Source organism: Toxotes jaculatrix, chromosome 8 (assembly GCF_017976425.1).
Source record: "Toxotes jaculatrix isolate fToxJac2 chromosome 8, fToxJac2.pri, whole genome shotgun sequence".
In the NCBI taxonomy this organism is placed as follows: domain Eukaryota; kingdom Metazoa; phylum Chordata; class Actinopteri; family Toxotidae; genus Toxotes; species Toxotes jaculatrix.
This window is the reverse complement of record NC_054401.1, coordinates 24,721,548-24,736,828: the sequence shown is the minus strand read 5'-3', so window position 1 is coordinate 24,736,828 and position 15,281 is coordinate 24,721,548. Positions and strand designations below refer to the sequence as shown.

Here is a 15,281-nt window from a genome sequence, read left to right as displayed (position 1 = left end):
TGGTCTGTGCTCTTTTTTTAGCAGTGTGTACATTCTGGTATTGTTCTTTTCATTGTTAGTAGCAAAATGTGTCATTCCCATGCAGAATTCATCCTTTAACCCAGTGTTACTGTGCATAATTTTATCTTATTGCTATCAAACTCAGTGTTTAAGGTGGTATTATGCTAAGGTACTGGTTCGTATGACATGTATTTAGCAGAGAAAGGGTCCGAACACAATAACTTTGTAAATATGGGATTTACAGTGCAGTCTTTCAGACAGGTTCTCTTGGATTGGCATTGGCATTGATAGTGTTGTGCTCAGTTGTGATGCCAAAAGTAGTTGTGTAGAGAATGAAAGAAGAGCTTGAGAGAGATGTTTAAAACCTCTCTTATTTTTTCAGCTTCACACAGCTGGCCAATAGCTGTGTGTGAAATGGGCATGAAAATTGATTGGCAGTTTTGGAAAGTTATAGTCGGGGAGGGGGGGATTTCACTGTTTAACCATCCAAGAAGAAGTTTGATTGTGGTGTACGGGCACCTTAAAGGCATACACGCTTTCTCTGCACCATTTCAAGAACAGCCGCGTCCTCCTCAGAGGTTCGTGTTTTTGAAGGAGAAATACATCCTAATGGGTCAACAGTGCAGCTGCATGTGCCGTATCTAAATCACAGAATCAGTGTGTGGAAGTCAGACATACGTCTACAGGGTCCAGTATGCAGTAGCTAGGCTGTCCCACCCTGTCTGAAGGTGAAGGTGTCTGCAGATGTTCTGATTGGTTACACTGTGTTTTGCTTGCCTTCTTAGTGGATCAGAGCACACGCCTTTAAACACCTTTGTCTCCAAATTCACTGTGTTGCACTTTGTTGTGATGGACTTTGTATATGTTTCCACAGTCAGACAGGGTGTTGCAGAAACTGTGAAAAGATCCAACAAGCAATCCAATCCAATAAGCACTCTGTTTAAAGCATGCTGAAGACTAAAGTGGCCCACCAGGCACAACACAGCTGTTTGGCTGAGTGAGGACACAGCGTTATTCATCCAGTCTTCCCATCCATATTGTCCATTTGTGTCCAGAGATTCAGAGCTCTGTAGCCACGAGTCTTGGTTTATCTGATGAAAATCACTGCACCCTTCTCCTCATCATTCCCAACATTATTCTGTTCACGTTACATCCCACACATTTCCTTTGCATGCTGTTTTTTTTTTCTCCTTATTGACTCCATCTGGTCTCTTCTTGCTGTCCATGCCCCCCCTCCTCAAACCCTGTCTGCTGCAGCACAGTCTCAGCTGTGATAAAGATGGAACATGCTCTTGGAGCTCGTCATGCTACACTTCCTGTTCTGCAGCACTGATATTCTGACACTGATCGCCATCAAACTGTCAGCAGCAGCAGACAGAGAGAGTGGGGGCTGAGGGTGGGCGGGGACGCTGGGGGCAAGCTATTGTATTTTTTCCTCATAAATAATTTTCACTCAACTGAAACAATGAACTGAAACAGGATTTACAATTAATTTCTGTCCTTTTTTTTTTTCGAGACAGAAAATTGAGATGGATGATGCCTGGTGTTTGCTCGGGCTGGGTCGGGGGGGGGGGGGGGGGGGGGGGGGGGTGGTGGTGGGAAAGGCCAGCCTATAGGCTTTCAGGGCACAGTGTTAAAGTTAAAACCCAGTGAGATGGGATTAGATTTATTCACTTCATGGAAAAGGAGTCCGATCAGACTCCGACTCCATCAGTCTCAGGGAATCACCCTCACAAATGATTAATCGCAAATTTTGGAACATTAATGGAAGGCACGTTAATGAGATAATGAAGTGCCACAGGTTATAGTCGGAAGACTTCTGCAAATGAAAGATTTCAGTCTTTGATTCTTACTAAATTTGCAAAAAAAATAATCTAAAAGCGTGTTTTCAATTTGGGTTATCGAGTGTAGATTGATGGGCAGAAGTTTATCCATTCCCCATTAATAAAGTGTGTGGAAAGTGAGGCCATTGTACAGATCTGTGAGAGAGAGAAAGAGGTAGAGAAGCAGTGAGTTTGTATCCGTGGGAGGGAATGAGAACGTGTGTCTGTGTGTGTAAGTGAGCAGAGCAGACAAAGGATTATGAGCCCGAGGCGGGAAGCTTGAGATTCCAACCAAGTCTCTAAACTAATCATTTTATACTAATTCGCTCCCAGCACTGAGATCCCAATGTGTGATGTATGCGGCACACTGGTAGAGAGAGATAGAGTTAGAGAGAGAGAGAGAGTCTATCTGAGTTGAAACTTTACATTGAATTAAGAGTTTTGGTCAAATACCAGAGACCAAAACACAAAAGAAGTTCATGTAGAAATGTCTAACCTTGATTTACATTCTTTTGCACCTTTTAACACATAATCGTGTTACTAACTTTGCCCATATGTAAGTCTTACTTGGTGATCGGCCTTGCAGACGAGTATTTGCATCTTTTCTCGGGAATAGCACTGAAAAGATCCAGTGGCTGGAAGACCAGGTCCAGGTATGGATGTAAGAAAACACAGTCCTTTGCTCTGCAGGAAAGGGTGTATTTTTTCTGGGGTGAGTGTTATAGCAGAGAAAGAAACATTTCAGTGTGACCGCGGGTTTTGTTGATAAGATTAAATCATGGGTCACTGTTACGGTCCAATGGCATACTGTAAATGCCGAGTCCCTGGGCGGAGTTCAGGCAGGAAATTGAGGAGTGGAGAATGGTGGGAAAGTGAGTCTGTGAGGAGGCAGGTGACACTGTCAGGGCAGTAAATCATTCACAGCAAACACAAGGTGCTCATGTGTCCTTTTCTGTCTCTTTGAATTCAGCAGGAGATTTGTTTGTAATTTACTGTGTATTGATCAAAGTGCCTGCAGTGATCCGCTTTGGGAAACTGTAGCATTCACACAGGAGCAAATTTCTTATCTTCCATAGGCACATTTTTGAATCTATGGACGCCTACCTGTGATAAAATCAATGTGAATCAGGATCTCTGTGAGATTTAAATCCACATTTTGTGTAAATCGTTCTTTGAACTGAGCTGTGCCTCAGCCTCCGTCAGTCTCTCAAAGAGGAAGAGTAGGAGTGCAACAGAGAAACAGCTGTTTTAGCAAAGCTAAAGTGCTGTAATGCTACAGATTGATTGATTCATTCAGTGTGTCCTTCACATGGGCTGTACAACATTCCTCTGCAGCCCCAAATACATGATTTTGAAGAATGTGGCAAGTTTAACTAAATTTAAAATACGCAAAATAGTCTATCTGTGTAGCTCAGTTCCACAACAGCATAGCTTGACAGCTACTGGCCATGCTGCACTGAAATTAGCTCCAGTGAAGTTTAGTGTTCCCCACAGGATGAATTGTGACTTTGGTTACTTGGTCACAATTGTGCTTCATTTAGGGCCATCATCAGGTCAAAATTTGTCCCCATGTTTTGGTTTGTGATGCTGTGTACAAAGATAATGACATTTCCAAAGGCCTCAGCTGTACTATGTGTTTAGTCCTGGACATTTAGTCATGTTATTTTGATGATATTACCTTCTCTTACAGTCTTGTCTGTTTTTGTTGGCTAGGGATGAGAGATGGATGCCTGAATTTTAAATTTGAAACATTTCTTTTGAACTAAAAGGCCTGAGTAGACACTTTGTATGTTCATGTACTTAGTAAGTCAGAAATAGTCAGGACATGAGTACATGACCTGTCTGCTTTTCCCTATATGCACATGTCTGTCACAGTAAAGCTTCTACAGAGCTACAGTTACACTCGATAGTACAAAGGCTCCAGTGACTGTTAACAGTGAGTCACCTCAGGCTCAGGACGACTGTGACATTGTTCATGACTTGACTAAAATACAATATTGTTGTGGTAAACTGCTGGATTACTGACACACATGGCTCTGTGCTTACAGGACAAAGGCTCAGTTGGTAGTTTATTAGGTAAACTCGCTAAAACTAACGCAGTCTTGCAGTAAGTCCTCCTTTGTGACGGATAAAGTGTTCACGTTTTATTGAAAATGTTTTAGAGAGGTGTTGATTCAACTTCACGGTCATTAGCTGCAGTGTGTGGTGCTGTTGAATTGTATTGTGTGCGTCGACAACCAGTCATTAGACTGCTTTGTATCACGCCGACGCACTAACATCAGAGAAACTGTTCTCCAGACTCCCTGTCGGGATTTAAAGATTGGGAGTATATAACATATGTACATGTGTAACACGGAACTGAAAAGATTAACACATTCGGTGATTCACACCACATGCTGACACATGATGTATCAAGCCGGATGAACATATAAAATACTGTCACAGGCTAAAGTCTTGCTTTCAAAATGTAGGATTAGATTGTAAAACCTTTATTTGCAAAATAATTGGATCCATTAGACAAATTTGAATAATTGTGAGTGTGAAACTCAAATGACGTGTAAGTGGAAAATTGCAATAAATGGACAATTGTAAATCTATGAAGTTGCAGTTTGAAAAGATACATAGGTCTAATTATGAGGAACTAAAGCAGTAAGCTTTTTGATCCTGTGTGAGTCCTTTTGTGAATTACTGCACAATCGTGTGACTCACCTGTTTTTATAACAGCCATAAGTTACTCAGGTCAGGTTCATTTATAGCGATTGTTGAAGCAGCTAAGAACATTTTCCTCCACTTGGCGTCACACATAACTCATAACACCTCTTAGCCTGTGTAAAATCACCAGGACGCTCAGGCCTGAGTGGCTCATTGCCTAAGTACTCACCGTGATGAACCGTGGAGGCAACGTTTTGCTTGTGTATGTTTAATTTTCAGAGAGCACTCAGCCCGTTGGTGACGGCTGTGAGCGCTGTGGTCACTGTGTGTCTGCTGTCATTTGATCAGATGGATGAAGTGCTGATGGATTTCTCTCTTGACTGATCTCTGGCTCTGGGTCAGGCAGGACGCCTTTAAAGGACTGTTACCTTAGGAGGTTTATTCACACAGATACCAGAGTAAGTGATTATTAAGCTTCTAAAGTGTGTTTTTATGGTAGGCATACCATCCAACCAGTCAGTGCAGGACTTTGACCCCCAGAACGGAGGTTTACGGTACCACATGTGGTTAGGTTTGGGCCACAGAAGTGCTTTGTTTAAGGTTAGGTTAGAGAAAACATGATGGTTTGGGTTAAATATTAATAAAATGATATAAAGGAACAAAAAAGTTAGGTCTCGTGCTTGGAGTTGCTGTTGAGCGTTTCAATATTTAACCAAGATGACTTTTTTTCTACATTTTTAAACTGTAAGAGCAGCTTATGATGTGCCTTTGCACTGTTTTCTATTTTACATGGTAGATTCACCTGGACTCACTGTATGATGTGACGGCCTCAGATTCCTGTTGTACAGTCGGACACAGATTGTGAACCAGGATTTTATTAGACCCAAACTTACACAGTTGCTGTTGCACAGTCTAACAGCGGCTTTGCTGTCATTAAGATGAGAACGAGCAAATTGGAGGATTTTCTTTCTCTTTCCCTTCTGTCCCCATCTCACTTATTCTGCTTCATTTCCATATCTCTGTGTCCATGCAGACAAGCAAGCAATTTTCTCATTAGACTCCATGTGTATTCATATTCACACTTACCTACTTATACGCTCACCTTTCTAATTCACTAATTCACCGTTCTCCAGTGATTCATCTCCGTATTTACCGGTCAGATTCCTTTCAGTGGAACCGCAGAGATTCTCAGCAGGAAAACGGCGTTTCTGGTGTGTGAACGGACCCATTCCAAAACACTCAGCTTTCCAATTATAGTACATCCCGCTTAACTGATGCTTATTAATTCCTTCAAACTCATTATGACATGCAAAATAGGGCTCTCCCATGAGACGAATGCTAATGAAAGCAGAAAGTTCTCGACGGTGCCGCTGCTGTCAGAGGTCTTCCTGTTGATGTTTGCTTTAAGCTCCAGCACACAGACCAAACGCATTCCTCTTAAAAAAAAACCCCAAAAAAACAACAACTGTATATTTAAAGTGTTCACTGGTGAAACCACTTTAACGGAGCATTCAGCTTCTTGTGGTAATCGCTTGCTATTGGGGGGTCCGAGGGTGAACCTGCAGTACTTGTGCAGTTGTGTGTGTGGATTACATGTACACTAGAAGAGGGTCCTACAGTAGAGTGCTTGTAGCTGGAGTAAATAAAGCATGGAGTCTGGGCTCCCCCCCTGACTGACACTGAGCCAGCAGAGCCAGGCCATAGGGCTCACCCAAACAAAACACTTCAATCTCTCACTGTTGCTCTCCACTGCTCCCCAAGGGCTTGATTGATTGATTCGCCGGCCAATCAGAGAACATTGATCTCAGACCCCCCCACCCCCAAAACCCCCATCCCCAACCACCACCAACTCTCCAGGCCTCCTCTCTGTCCATTCATCTGCTGGCTGTCAGTAGTATTCACTGGAGGGCTGTAGCTGTAGAAGCCTGCACTTTTAAACACACTTCCCAGGCTTTCTGAAGAAAATACATTATGGTGCTTCGTATCGGACACATTATTGTAATTGAATTCTCTCTGGATCCGGTTGCTTTTGCTAGCACGAGCCTCGTGGATCACTGATATACAGCGTTAGGATATTAAAAGCTTGCTTAGTTATGGTCTTGAGCATATGCAGTTTTCACTTTTATATTTTCTGCATTGACAATGCAATGAGCAACTGAAATAGAAAATGTACATATAAATAAAATGAATAACCTGTGTAAATGAAAACAGACAACTGAGAATTGTCTAGTGCAACTAATATTTTAGTAATAATCACCATAATCATCTTATATCTTAAGATACTTAATAAACTTAAGCTTTTGCCTCATAATCATGAGGTGTTTCTGTCTCCTTACAGGAGACAGAAACACCTCGGCCTTATCAACTCTACTGACAGAAATCCCTCAAAGGTGTTTGAATGAATCCTATAGAAAATAATGTGTTCTGTTATCAGTTCTGACTTTCACAGTAGAACCAGTCCAGGGCCTACACAAACCGAACCTGCACTGAATGCTTAGCTACTGCAGCAACAGTTTCATCAGACTTTAACACCACTGGGGTTATTGAACAGAGGGCGAGCTCGTCTGTGTATCTCACCCCCCAAACCAGTAAACATCACGTACTCCAGCATGGTTTTCCTTTAAAATATACACTGCTCTGAAGAGTGGTAGAGAGTGCTCATAAATGACAGTCAGTGAATCAATAAGAGCGTGGTGCATCTTCCCTAAGGGACCATCTTTGAGTTAACTGAAGAAGCAAGCATGCTCAGAAACAGTGGAGTGTAGATATTCCATACACGGAGAGTGATAAGGAAAAATTTGAGTAAGTAGAACAGTAAGTGAACAGCTTAGCGCTGATTCTGATTGCCTTCTGTAAAGTAGCACTTTTAGCTGCTGGTCCAAGCTGGCCTCTTCAAGCACAGCACGAACGGTTAATAGCTCAGCCGACTATTATTTATGACCGAGTCATCAGACTGATTGCTTCTGTGGCTTCCACACTTCTTTTAATAAGCTCTTGATAAGGAAGTAATTTGCCATGTATCACAGCTGAGCTGTCAGTCACCTGTGAGGAGCTCCACTGCTAAAAGCTACCGACTGGGTCAGTGACAATGATCATTCGTTGATGGAGAAGTGTTTGTGCATGCACTGAACACGTCTAGTGTTCATTGTCTTAGTGGTAACAACTGTAAGGGAGCAGGTTATTGATGTACAAATGCAAAGTCCCTTATTAAGTAACAAGTGGAGGAAGAGACGTCAGATTTGAAATTTAGCGGCACCGTGCTGCTCGGTCTTCGACATTTTTGGCTAGCTTGTTTTCTGTCTTACTTTGATTTGAGGATTGATATCAACTTAATTTCTGTGAATTCAGTGGACAGACTGGACTGAAATGTGTTAGCTTGACGCAGGAGGGGGAGGTAGGGTAGACATTAGGCTACTCTGAACACCCAGTCTGCGTCACAGTCACTATTTACTTTGGTTTGTGTTACTTCTGACCTCCACAAAAAAAATTATCCGGGTAACGATACATAGCTGTCGCTGACTGTTTGTGATCTAAAATCATTGTCCTCATGTAAACTAGCTACATCTGATATTAACGGGATGTCTCCTTTGTCTCGTTTCTATTGTCCATCTGGACAAAGGTGAAGACCGGTGAAGCTTTCTAATTCCATCTTTGTGTTTTCTGACAGAAACACTGCTTTTAGTGTCAGAGAACGTAAAGGGTTCTAACCACAGAGACGCCGCACAGGACTCCTGTATTAGATCAGACTGTAAGGCCTCAGGTTAGGGGTGGGCGATATGGCAAAAATATCACATCACGATTTTTTAATGGTAAAATAACGATCACAATTTTATCACAGTTCATTTTTACAGTGAAGTTAATTTAAAACCAAACTATTTTCTTTGTAAAAACTTATAAAGCATAAAGTTATAAAGGCAAAAAAGTCACCTCTTTCCACCGTTTGCTACTTCTCTCATATGGCGTGCTTTTATCAAAGGCTTGTGTTATAGCTGGTTGTTTCTGTGTAATGTCTTTAGCCGTTACCACTGGCTGATGTGTGGTTGGCCTCGCTGCTTGGCTCTCAGCAAATTGTTTCGGATGCTGCCTCTTCAGGTGGTTAAAGAGGTTCGTTGTGTTTGCGTTTTGTCGTTTGGAGAAAACCCAAACCAGTTCCATACGCAGTGTTGGGGAGTAACGGAATACATGTAACAGCGTTACGTATTCAGAGTACAAATTATGAGTAACTGTATTCCATCACAGTTACAGTTTAAATAGATAGTATTCAGAATACAGTTACGTTGTTGAAATCAATGGATTACGTGACGATACTTCTCTGTTTTACGAGTTGATATTTATTCTCTAAATGAACGAAGGCAACCCGATGCGTTTCCCAGAAGCCCCAGCTCCACGAAAACAAATGAAAATAAACGAGCTATTCGCCCAATCAGTCGGACAGAATGGAGTCGGACGAGGAGCAGCAGGAGCGAGAGCTTGAGCCGCAGCCGGCAAAACAGAGCCGGGACAGGAATGCATTGGCCAAGACAGAAACGGCGTTACGTATTCTGAATACGAAACGCCGTTACATGTATTCTGTTACTCCCCAACACTGTCCATACGACTGAAGGGGAGTTCTTTTTGGGGACCAACTCCAAGCTTTCACTTTCGTAGTCGGCCATGGCTACCCGCTACACCTTGACTAAAACAGCGAGGCTAGTAAAAAAAAAAATCAGCACTGCTCGTACTTCGCCATGATTGGTTGGTCATGTTCACGTGAAGCGGGCTGTTAGTTGCCCAAGGAAAAAAAAAATTCTGTGCTTCTGTGCGCAAGCATAGAGCTGCAATTAATAGAATGTGCCCTATAGATGATAATACGATGTCTCTCCTCTGGCAGATCGTCAACATCAAGATCGTCTTCACGATCTAATATCGTCATATCGCACACCCCTACCTCAGGTTAACAAAACACTGTGACAGGGTGTATTAATATGGTTGTGTTGCATTAATGTGATCACAAACGCTACTGGAGTTAAAGTCTTATACTGTAGTATCATCTGGATTGTGCTGTCACAAGTATTCATATTCAGAGATGTTTGTAATTCTCTTGAATAAAGAAAACTGTTCAAACATCAGAGCTGCAGCGTGACAGAGTAGAAAGAACTCGAAGAGAATTAATACACCAAGTTATCTCCATCATAGTGAATCATCAGCATTATAGCTGACTAGCAACTCAGTGCACATCTACATAACACATGCAATTGACTAAGTCACTTTCTGAGTCACTGCCATTAACATGATGCATATGGCCCATGCAGTCATGATGTATGCGCTAGTTGGTTATGTGACATGGCGTACCTACTCCCGAGCCTTGGAATCTATGGTCTGTCAAATTGGCAGGGAAAAAGGTGCAATAAATTAGGAACTGGTTGACAAGGAGCTGGGCCCAGATTAATTCAACGAATTAATTCTGCTGATGAGTCATTAGTTAGTAATGCAATTACTTTTTAAGTTAGTGATGACATGTTTTCTGTAACGTGCTCAACACTGTTTATTTGTCAGTGTGTGATTGTTGATCCGGAGGAGCAGTTGATGCATCTCGCTCTTGTTTTTTTTTGGTTCATCAGTCACTAATCAGCTGTCTCTCTTTTTCTTTGACAGGGGGGATATTTGAGTCTATTGAAAGTGGACCATCGGGTGCTGAGGAACTAGCCTTTAAATTTGCTTTAAACACAATCAACAGGAACAGAACCCTACTGCCAAATACCACGCTCACCTACGACATCCAAAGGATAAACATCTATGACAGCTTTGAGGCCTCCAGGAAAGGTATTCATGTGCTTGTGACTGGCAGATCTGCCTGCGGTCTTTGCATTCTCTCATCTACATTGTGTCTATGTGTGTGTGTTTGTCTGTGTGAGTGTGCGTGCACATATGCTTATGCCGTGGTTGTTTTGAATTGTAAATGTATTCCCCCCGTTGAGGCTCGCGAGCCACAGTGACTTAGATTGTGACAATTATAATCAGGCGAGGGAGAAATGGCTGAGCACTTCAAATGTAAACAGAGAGAATTGATTGGTTCCAGGTAATGACTCAGCGGCAGTAATTCAAAGACCTGTTTGGCCCCCAGAGACAGCCAATAAAGTGCTATAATCTAGCAGTTTTTGTGTGTGCATCAGACTGACATTTCAAGTCTCTTATCAATTACGGGCCATTATATTCTGTCTCAGTGATTTAGCCAACTATCTTTTATCAGATAAGTTGATTAGAGTACACAGTCGAGCTAATGCAAAGATGTGCAGTTGTTTGTATGGCCACTGATTGCGGTTCCATGAAAGCGAGCTCGGACGGATCTTCGTCACATGTTTAGCTTTGTATATTGGAAATGTAAAGCAATAGAGCTTTCGTAATCAATATTAGTAGATACATCCCATTTAGCCACGAGAGAAAAGCGTTAGTAAGCATCACTGATGTTGGCTGATAAGGCCATGTTTGTTCATCCTGAAGGTGCTGATTGGGGTTGAGGTCAGAGCCCTTTGCAGCCCAGTGAAGTTCATCCACTTCCTCTTACTGTTGTTATGGCAGAGGTATAACTAAGGGGATTTAATTACCACTAAGCCTTATGGATGTGCCAGTTACTAAAAGGCCTTCACATACTCTAAACTCCCTTATTTCCAACAACAAGAAGGAGTGGAAGCCTGTGAGATCGACTTGCTTTCCACAGACACTGCACTTGTCCCTTGCAGTGTAGACCCACCCACTCACACTGAGCTCAGCTGGTTTCAGTTCATTTAGGCTAACAAACCGACACAGAGAGAATCCAAACTAAAATACTTTGGGTGTGAGGGTGATCATTTGTTTTGAAAGAATGTGTCCTCACTATCAGCAGCACCCTCTCTCCTTTCCTTGTCCTCTACTCTTTGTCTCCTTCTACATCTCCCTCAGACTGGCTCATAGTCAGTAAGACCCACGTTCTGACAACCAATCAGCTGAACGACTGACAGTCTGTGACCATGACAGTGCTCTTGTGACTAATTGTGACTGTTTGAAGCAGCAGAATAGTTTATGCAGCACTGTGTCAAAATAAACTACAGTATGTGTGTGTTCATGGTAATGAAAGAACATGTCACCCAGCACTTAATGTAAAAGCATGGCTCACTGTTTGTTTATCTACGTACATAACGTATATATATAAAAATAACTAACTAGTCAGATGTTTCCCCCCCTCTAGCCTGTGACCAGCTTTCTTTGGGGGTGGCAGCCATCTTCGGTCCCTCTCACAGTTCCTCCGCCAATGCAGTCCAGTCCATTTGCAATGCCCTGGGGGTGCCACACATCCAGACCAAGTGGAAGCACCAGGTATCGGACAACAGAGATGTCTTCTATGTCAGCCTCTATCCAGACTTCTCCTCCCTCAGCCGGGCCATCCTAGACCTGGTCCACTTCTTCAAGTGGAAGACGGTCACTGTGGTCTATGATGACAGCACTGGTAAGTCCACGAACACTTTTACTCTCTACTACAAAAATCAGGGAATTACCAAAGTCAGTAGGATTCCTCCTCTGTGAACCATAAATGCAAGGTCAGTCCATCCAGTAGTTGTTGAGATATTCAATCTGATTTTCAGATATTCAATCCATACCTCGAGCCCTGCTGCTTGCATGGCTACAGATTGTCTTATTTTAAGGATAAATTCCTAACTGAAAGTCTTTTGTCACACAAATCAGATTCCTTTTTTCTTTTCATTTTATATAGCAAAAAAATATGTCACACAGGAAGGATGTTTTGCACCTCTCTGTTTTATTTATGAGCTAAACTAATGTGGAATGGCAGACTTCCTGGGTACAGCTGAATATTGTTACCATTTGTAAATACGAGTGTGTGAGTGCGTGAGGTTGCAGAAGACACGCCTTTTTTGTTACTCAGGGAAGCAGACCTTGTTCAAACCTTGCTATTATTGCAGTCCAGGTCACCAGGCGACAAATAAGCCAGCAGGCTGGGTACATGTACCATATGCCAGGGGTCAGGGTGTGTGCCAGCCTGAAGACAGGCTGCCAGGCTTCCCAGAGCTCCATCCAGCAGACACACTGGGACCAATTTGGTCTTGATCACAGTACTGCAGTGTGTGTTCTCTATGTTTAGCATTCAGGCCAGATAAACTCTGCTTTTTGGAGTCATATGCTAATTGTATGTGCTAAATTACAAACAAGCAGTTGACCAAATGATCAAGAAAATCTACAAATAGCAATCCAACATGTTGCAGTTCATGAACTCATTCTCTCTGCTGAGTGTCATCAGGGGTTGGAGGCTATCTCTGGATGCTGCCTCAGCATAGACTGAGTAGAAGAGAGGTTTCCAGTCCATCACAGGAATGAAACACACAGCCATATTGATTAACAGAAACTAAATACTAAATACATTAACTCAAGCGCTGCATGTAAATTTAAAATCCTTTAGATTTCAATTACATTTTGAATTCTGCATTTAGCTCCCTGTACTGTAGTTTTCTTTGTCTGTGACAGAGTCTGTTCTTCCCACAAAGAGTTCTCAGGAAACAGTCCATGTTGCAAAAGCCTGTTCATGGGAGCATCTCTCGTTAATTGGGCATCATTTGATTGTAAAATAATGTCGCATGACGCTGACCGTCTTCTTCATTAAAACAGTGTGATGCGGTGATCTGCTATGGCTGATTCACAGGACAACGAGCTCCCGATTCCTACATTAGCTGAGACACCAAACATAAAGACTGGAGGCGAAGGGCTGGGTGGAGCGTAATGAAGCAGGGAGAAGCAGGGGTGGGCAGAGCAAAGTGGCAAGTCTCATGCTAGATATTGCAATGATATTGCCCCCCCCCCCCGCCATCAGATGAAATTGTTTCTGACCTCAGACTTCAGAGAAAATACAGGAAACCAAACATGTGTAAAGGTACATTACATGCTACGTGTACATAAAGACTGGGGTGGAATTTCAGTGAGTCAGTATCTGAAGTATATGTGCGTCTGTGTGTGTGTGTGTTGCACATGCACACGTGGGTCTTTGCCCTGCAGGTCATGTAGTCGACATTAGCTAGGAATTAATTCACTGATCCAGCCACCTCTGTTAATTAAGCTGTAACATAGACATAGCTAGTTCACTATGGGGTTAATAGTGGCTTGATTTTCTGTCTTGGTGACAGGAAATGAGTCTGGCTTGACCTGCAAACAGCTTCTACCTCTCATTGTCACCATTTACACAGGTGACCTGATAGCGAGGACAGATAGCGCTGATGGTGGACACTGAGGACAAACAGAAATCAGATCTAACTGGAGTCCTTGAAACGGTTCAGGCAGGATTCCATTTCATCTGATCTCTTCTTTTTCTTGTTTCAGTATGAGAAGCACATTGTCTGGTGTACTGAGCAAAGTCAGTGCCGCAGAACATTTATATTACCATATAATTCTCATGGGCCCCCCCCCCCCACCCGCTGTTCTAAACCGTGTCTGTTTTTCAGGAATGGGATATAAAGGGGGGTAGGAAACAACTTCTCTCTTTGTGCTGTTTCTCCACCAAGCGGGGAGCAAACAAGCAAATCAATAACCATAATGGGGCTCCTCTAACGGCTCAACTTTATAATGGCAAAACTGAGATGGCAGCAGCATGTGTTATAGCTCTCCCAGCCAGCCATACCATCCATACAACTACCTGGAACACTGTTGCTGCTACAACTACTGCTGCTGCAACAAAGTTTGATTAGGCCATAAGGGAGAACAGGCTACTACACCATAAAACGCTGGCTCGGAAAAAAACTGCTTCCTACTGCTGTTCACAGTATGGACTCCATACGTATCTCCATTCCTCTGTAACCATCTGTGCCTTTTTCTAGCTCTAAAAATAACGTGCAGATTAATCAACAATGAAAATAATCTATAGTTGCAACCCTGCACCCAATTGTTAAAACAACCCATTATTTTTGCCCCAGTATATTTAATCGGACTGCTTTGAGGCCAAAAATATAATAAAATACAAATAAACAGTTTATCAGAATACTAATTAGAGGTAGAAGAGACAAAATTATATTTTTTATTTTGGCAAGAGTTTAGCTAGCTGTATGAAGTTTATAAGCAGTTGTTGATTTTGAAAGAAATTTCCTCTATTTAAATGAAGCCATATAGCAGAGCTGATGTGGCAGCCTCGCTCTACGGTTGATGGAGCAGAGTTTTTAGGCTGGGTTTTGAGTCTTGCAAGTAAGCAGAAGTGGGTAGGCAGTACAAGCTTTCCTGGCTTCTTGGTCCGTCATTGTTATAGTCGGACAGAACTCTGATATGTTCACTTTCCTTAACTGGAGTCCTTGAATAGTCTTGCAAGTAATTTCGGTGGCCCGGTGATGAATCTCCCAAAATACTACTGATGCAAGAATAACTGAAGAACAAAAATATAAAAAAAATTAGGGGCATTAAGTCTGGTGCTGAGTTACAAACGGAGGCTTGTTTCAACACCTTGGGTTTTTGTACTAGAAGCATAAGAAAAAAAACCTTTGAAACCCTCACCAGTACTTTAAAATGTATATAGTAAGAAAGTGAATTTATTTTGTAGAACTATGAGAGAGGAATGAAAAGAACAACATGCACATTCCAGTCACCAAGTCTGCAACAAGTACAACACCACAGGTCTTACACTTTAGTAACCACATGACATTTTTTTTTTATACCATGTTTACAAGGTTGAGAGCTCAAAAGTCTTGGCCAGAAATGTGTATAATGTTTTTTTTTTTCTTTTTCTCTGTACAAGTTGGTGTGTCAGACCTCCAGAAAATGGTTCACAGTAGCAGTGATGTCATCACTGTCAAAATGACAACC

The 15,281-nt window shown here is 42.3% G+C and overlaps 1 protein-coding gene across 3 annotated transcripts in view; it reads left to right on the top strand.

Moving 5' to 3' along the window:
• The window catches only part of grik2 (glutamate receptor, ionotropic, kainate 2), a 211,281-nt gene that overhangs the window by 56,776 nt on the left and 139,224 nt on the right, over nucleotides 1-15,281 (top strand). For 2 of the 3 annotated variants that reach the window (XM_041043959.1, XM_041043961.1), the window contains exons 2-3: nucleotides 10,110-10,277; nucleotides 11,680-11,937. In XM_041043959.1, coding sequence (XP_040899893.1) covers nucleotides 10,110-10,277; nucleotides 11,680-11,937 — 426 coding nt within the window. Of the gene's footprint in view, nucleotides 1-10,109; nucleotides 10,278-11,679; nucleotides 11,939-15,281 lie in introns of all 3 variants that reach the window. The other variant, XM_041043960.1, reaches the window with a different exon arrangement.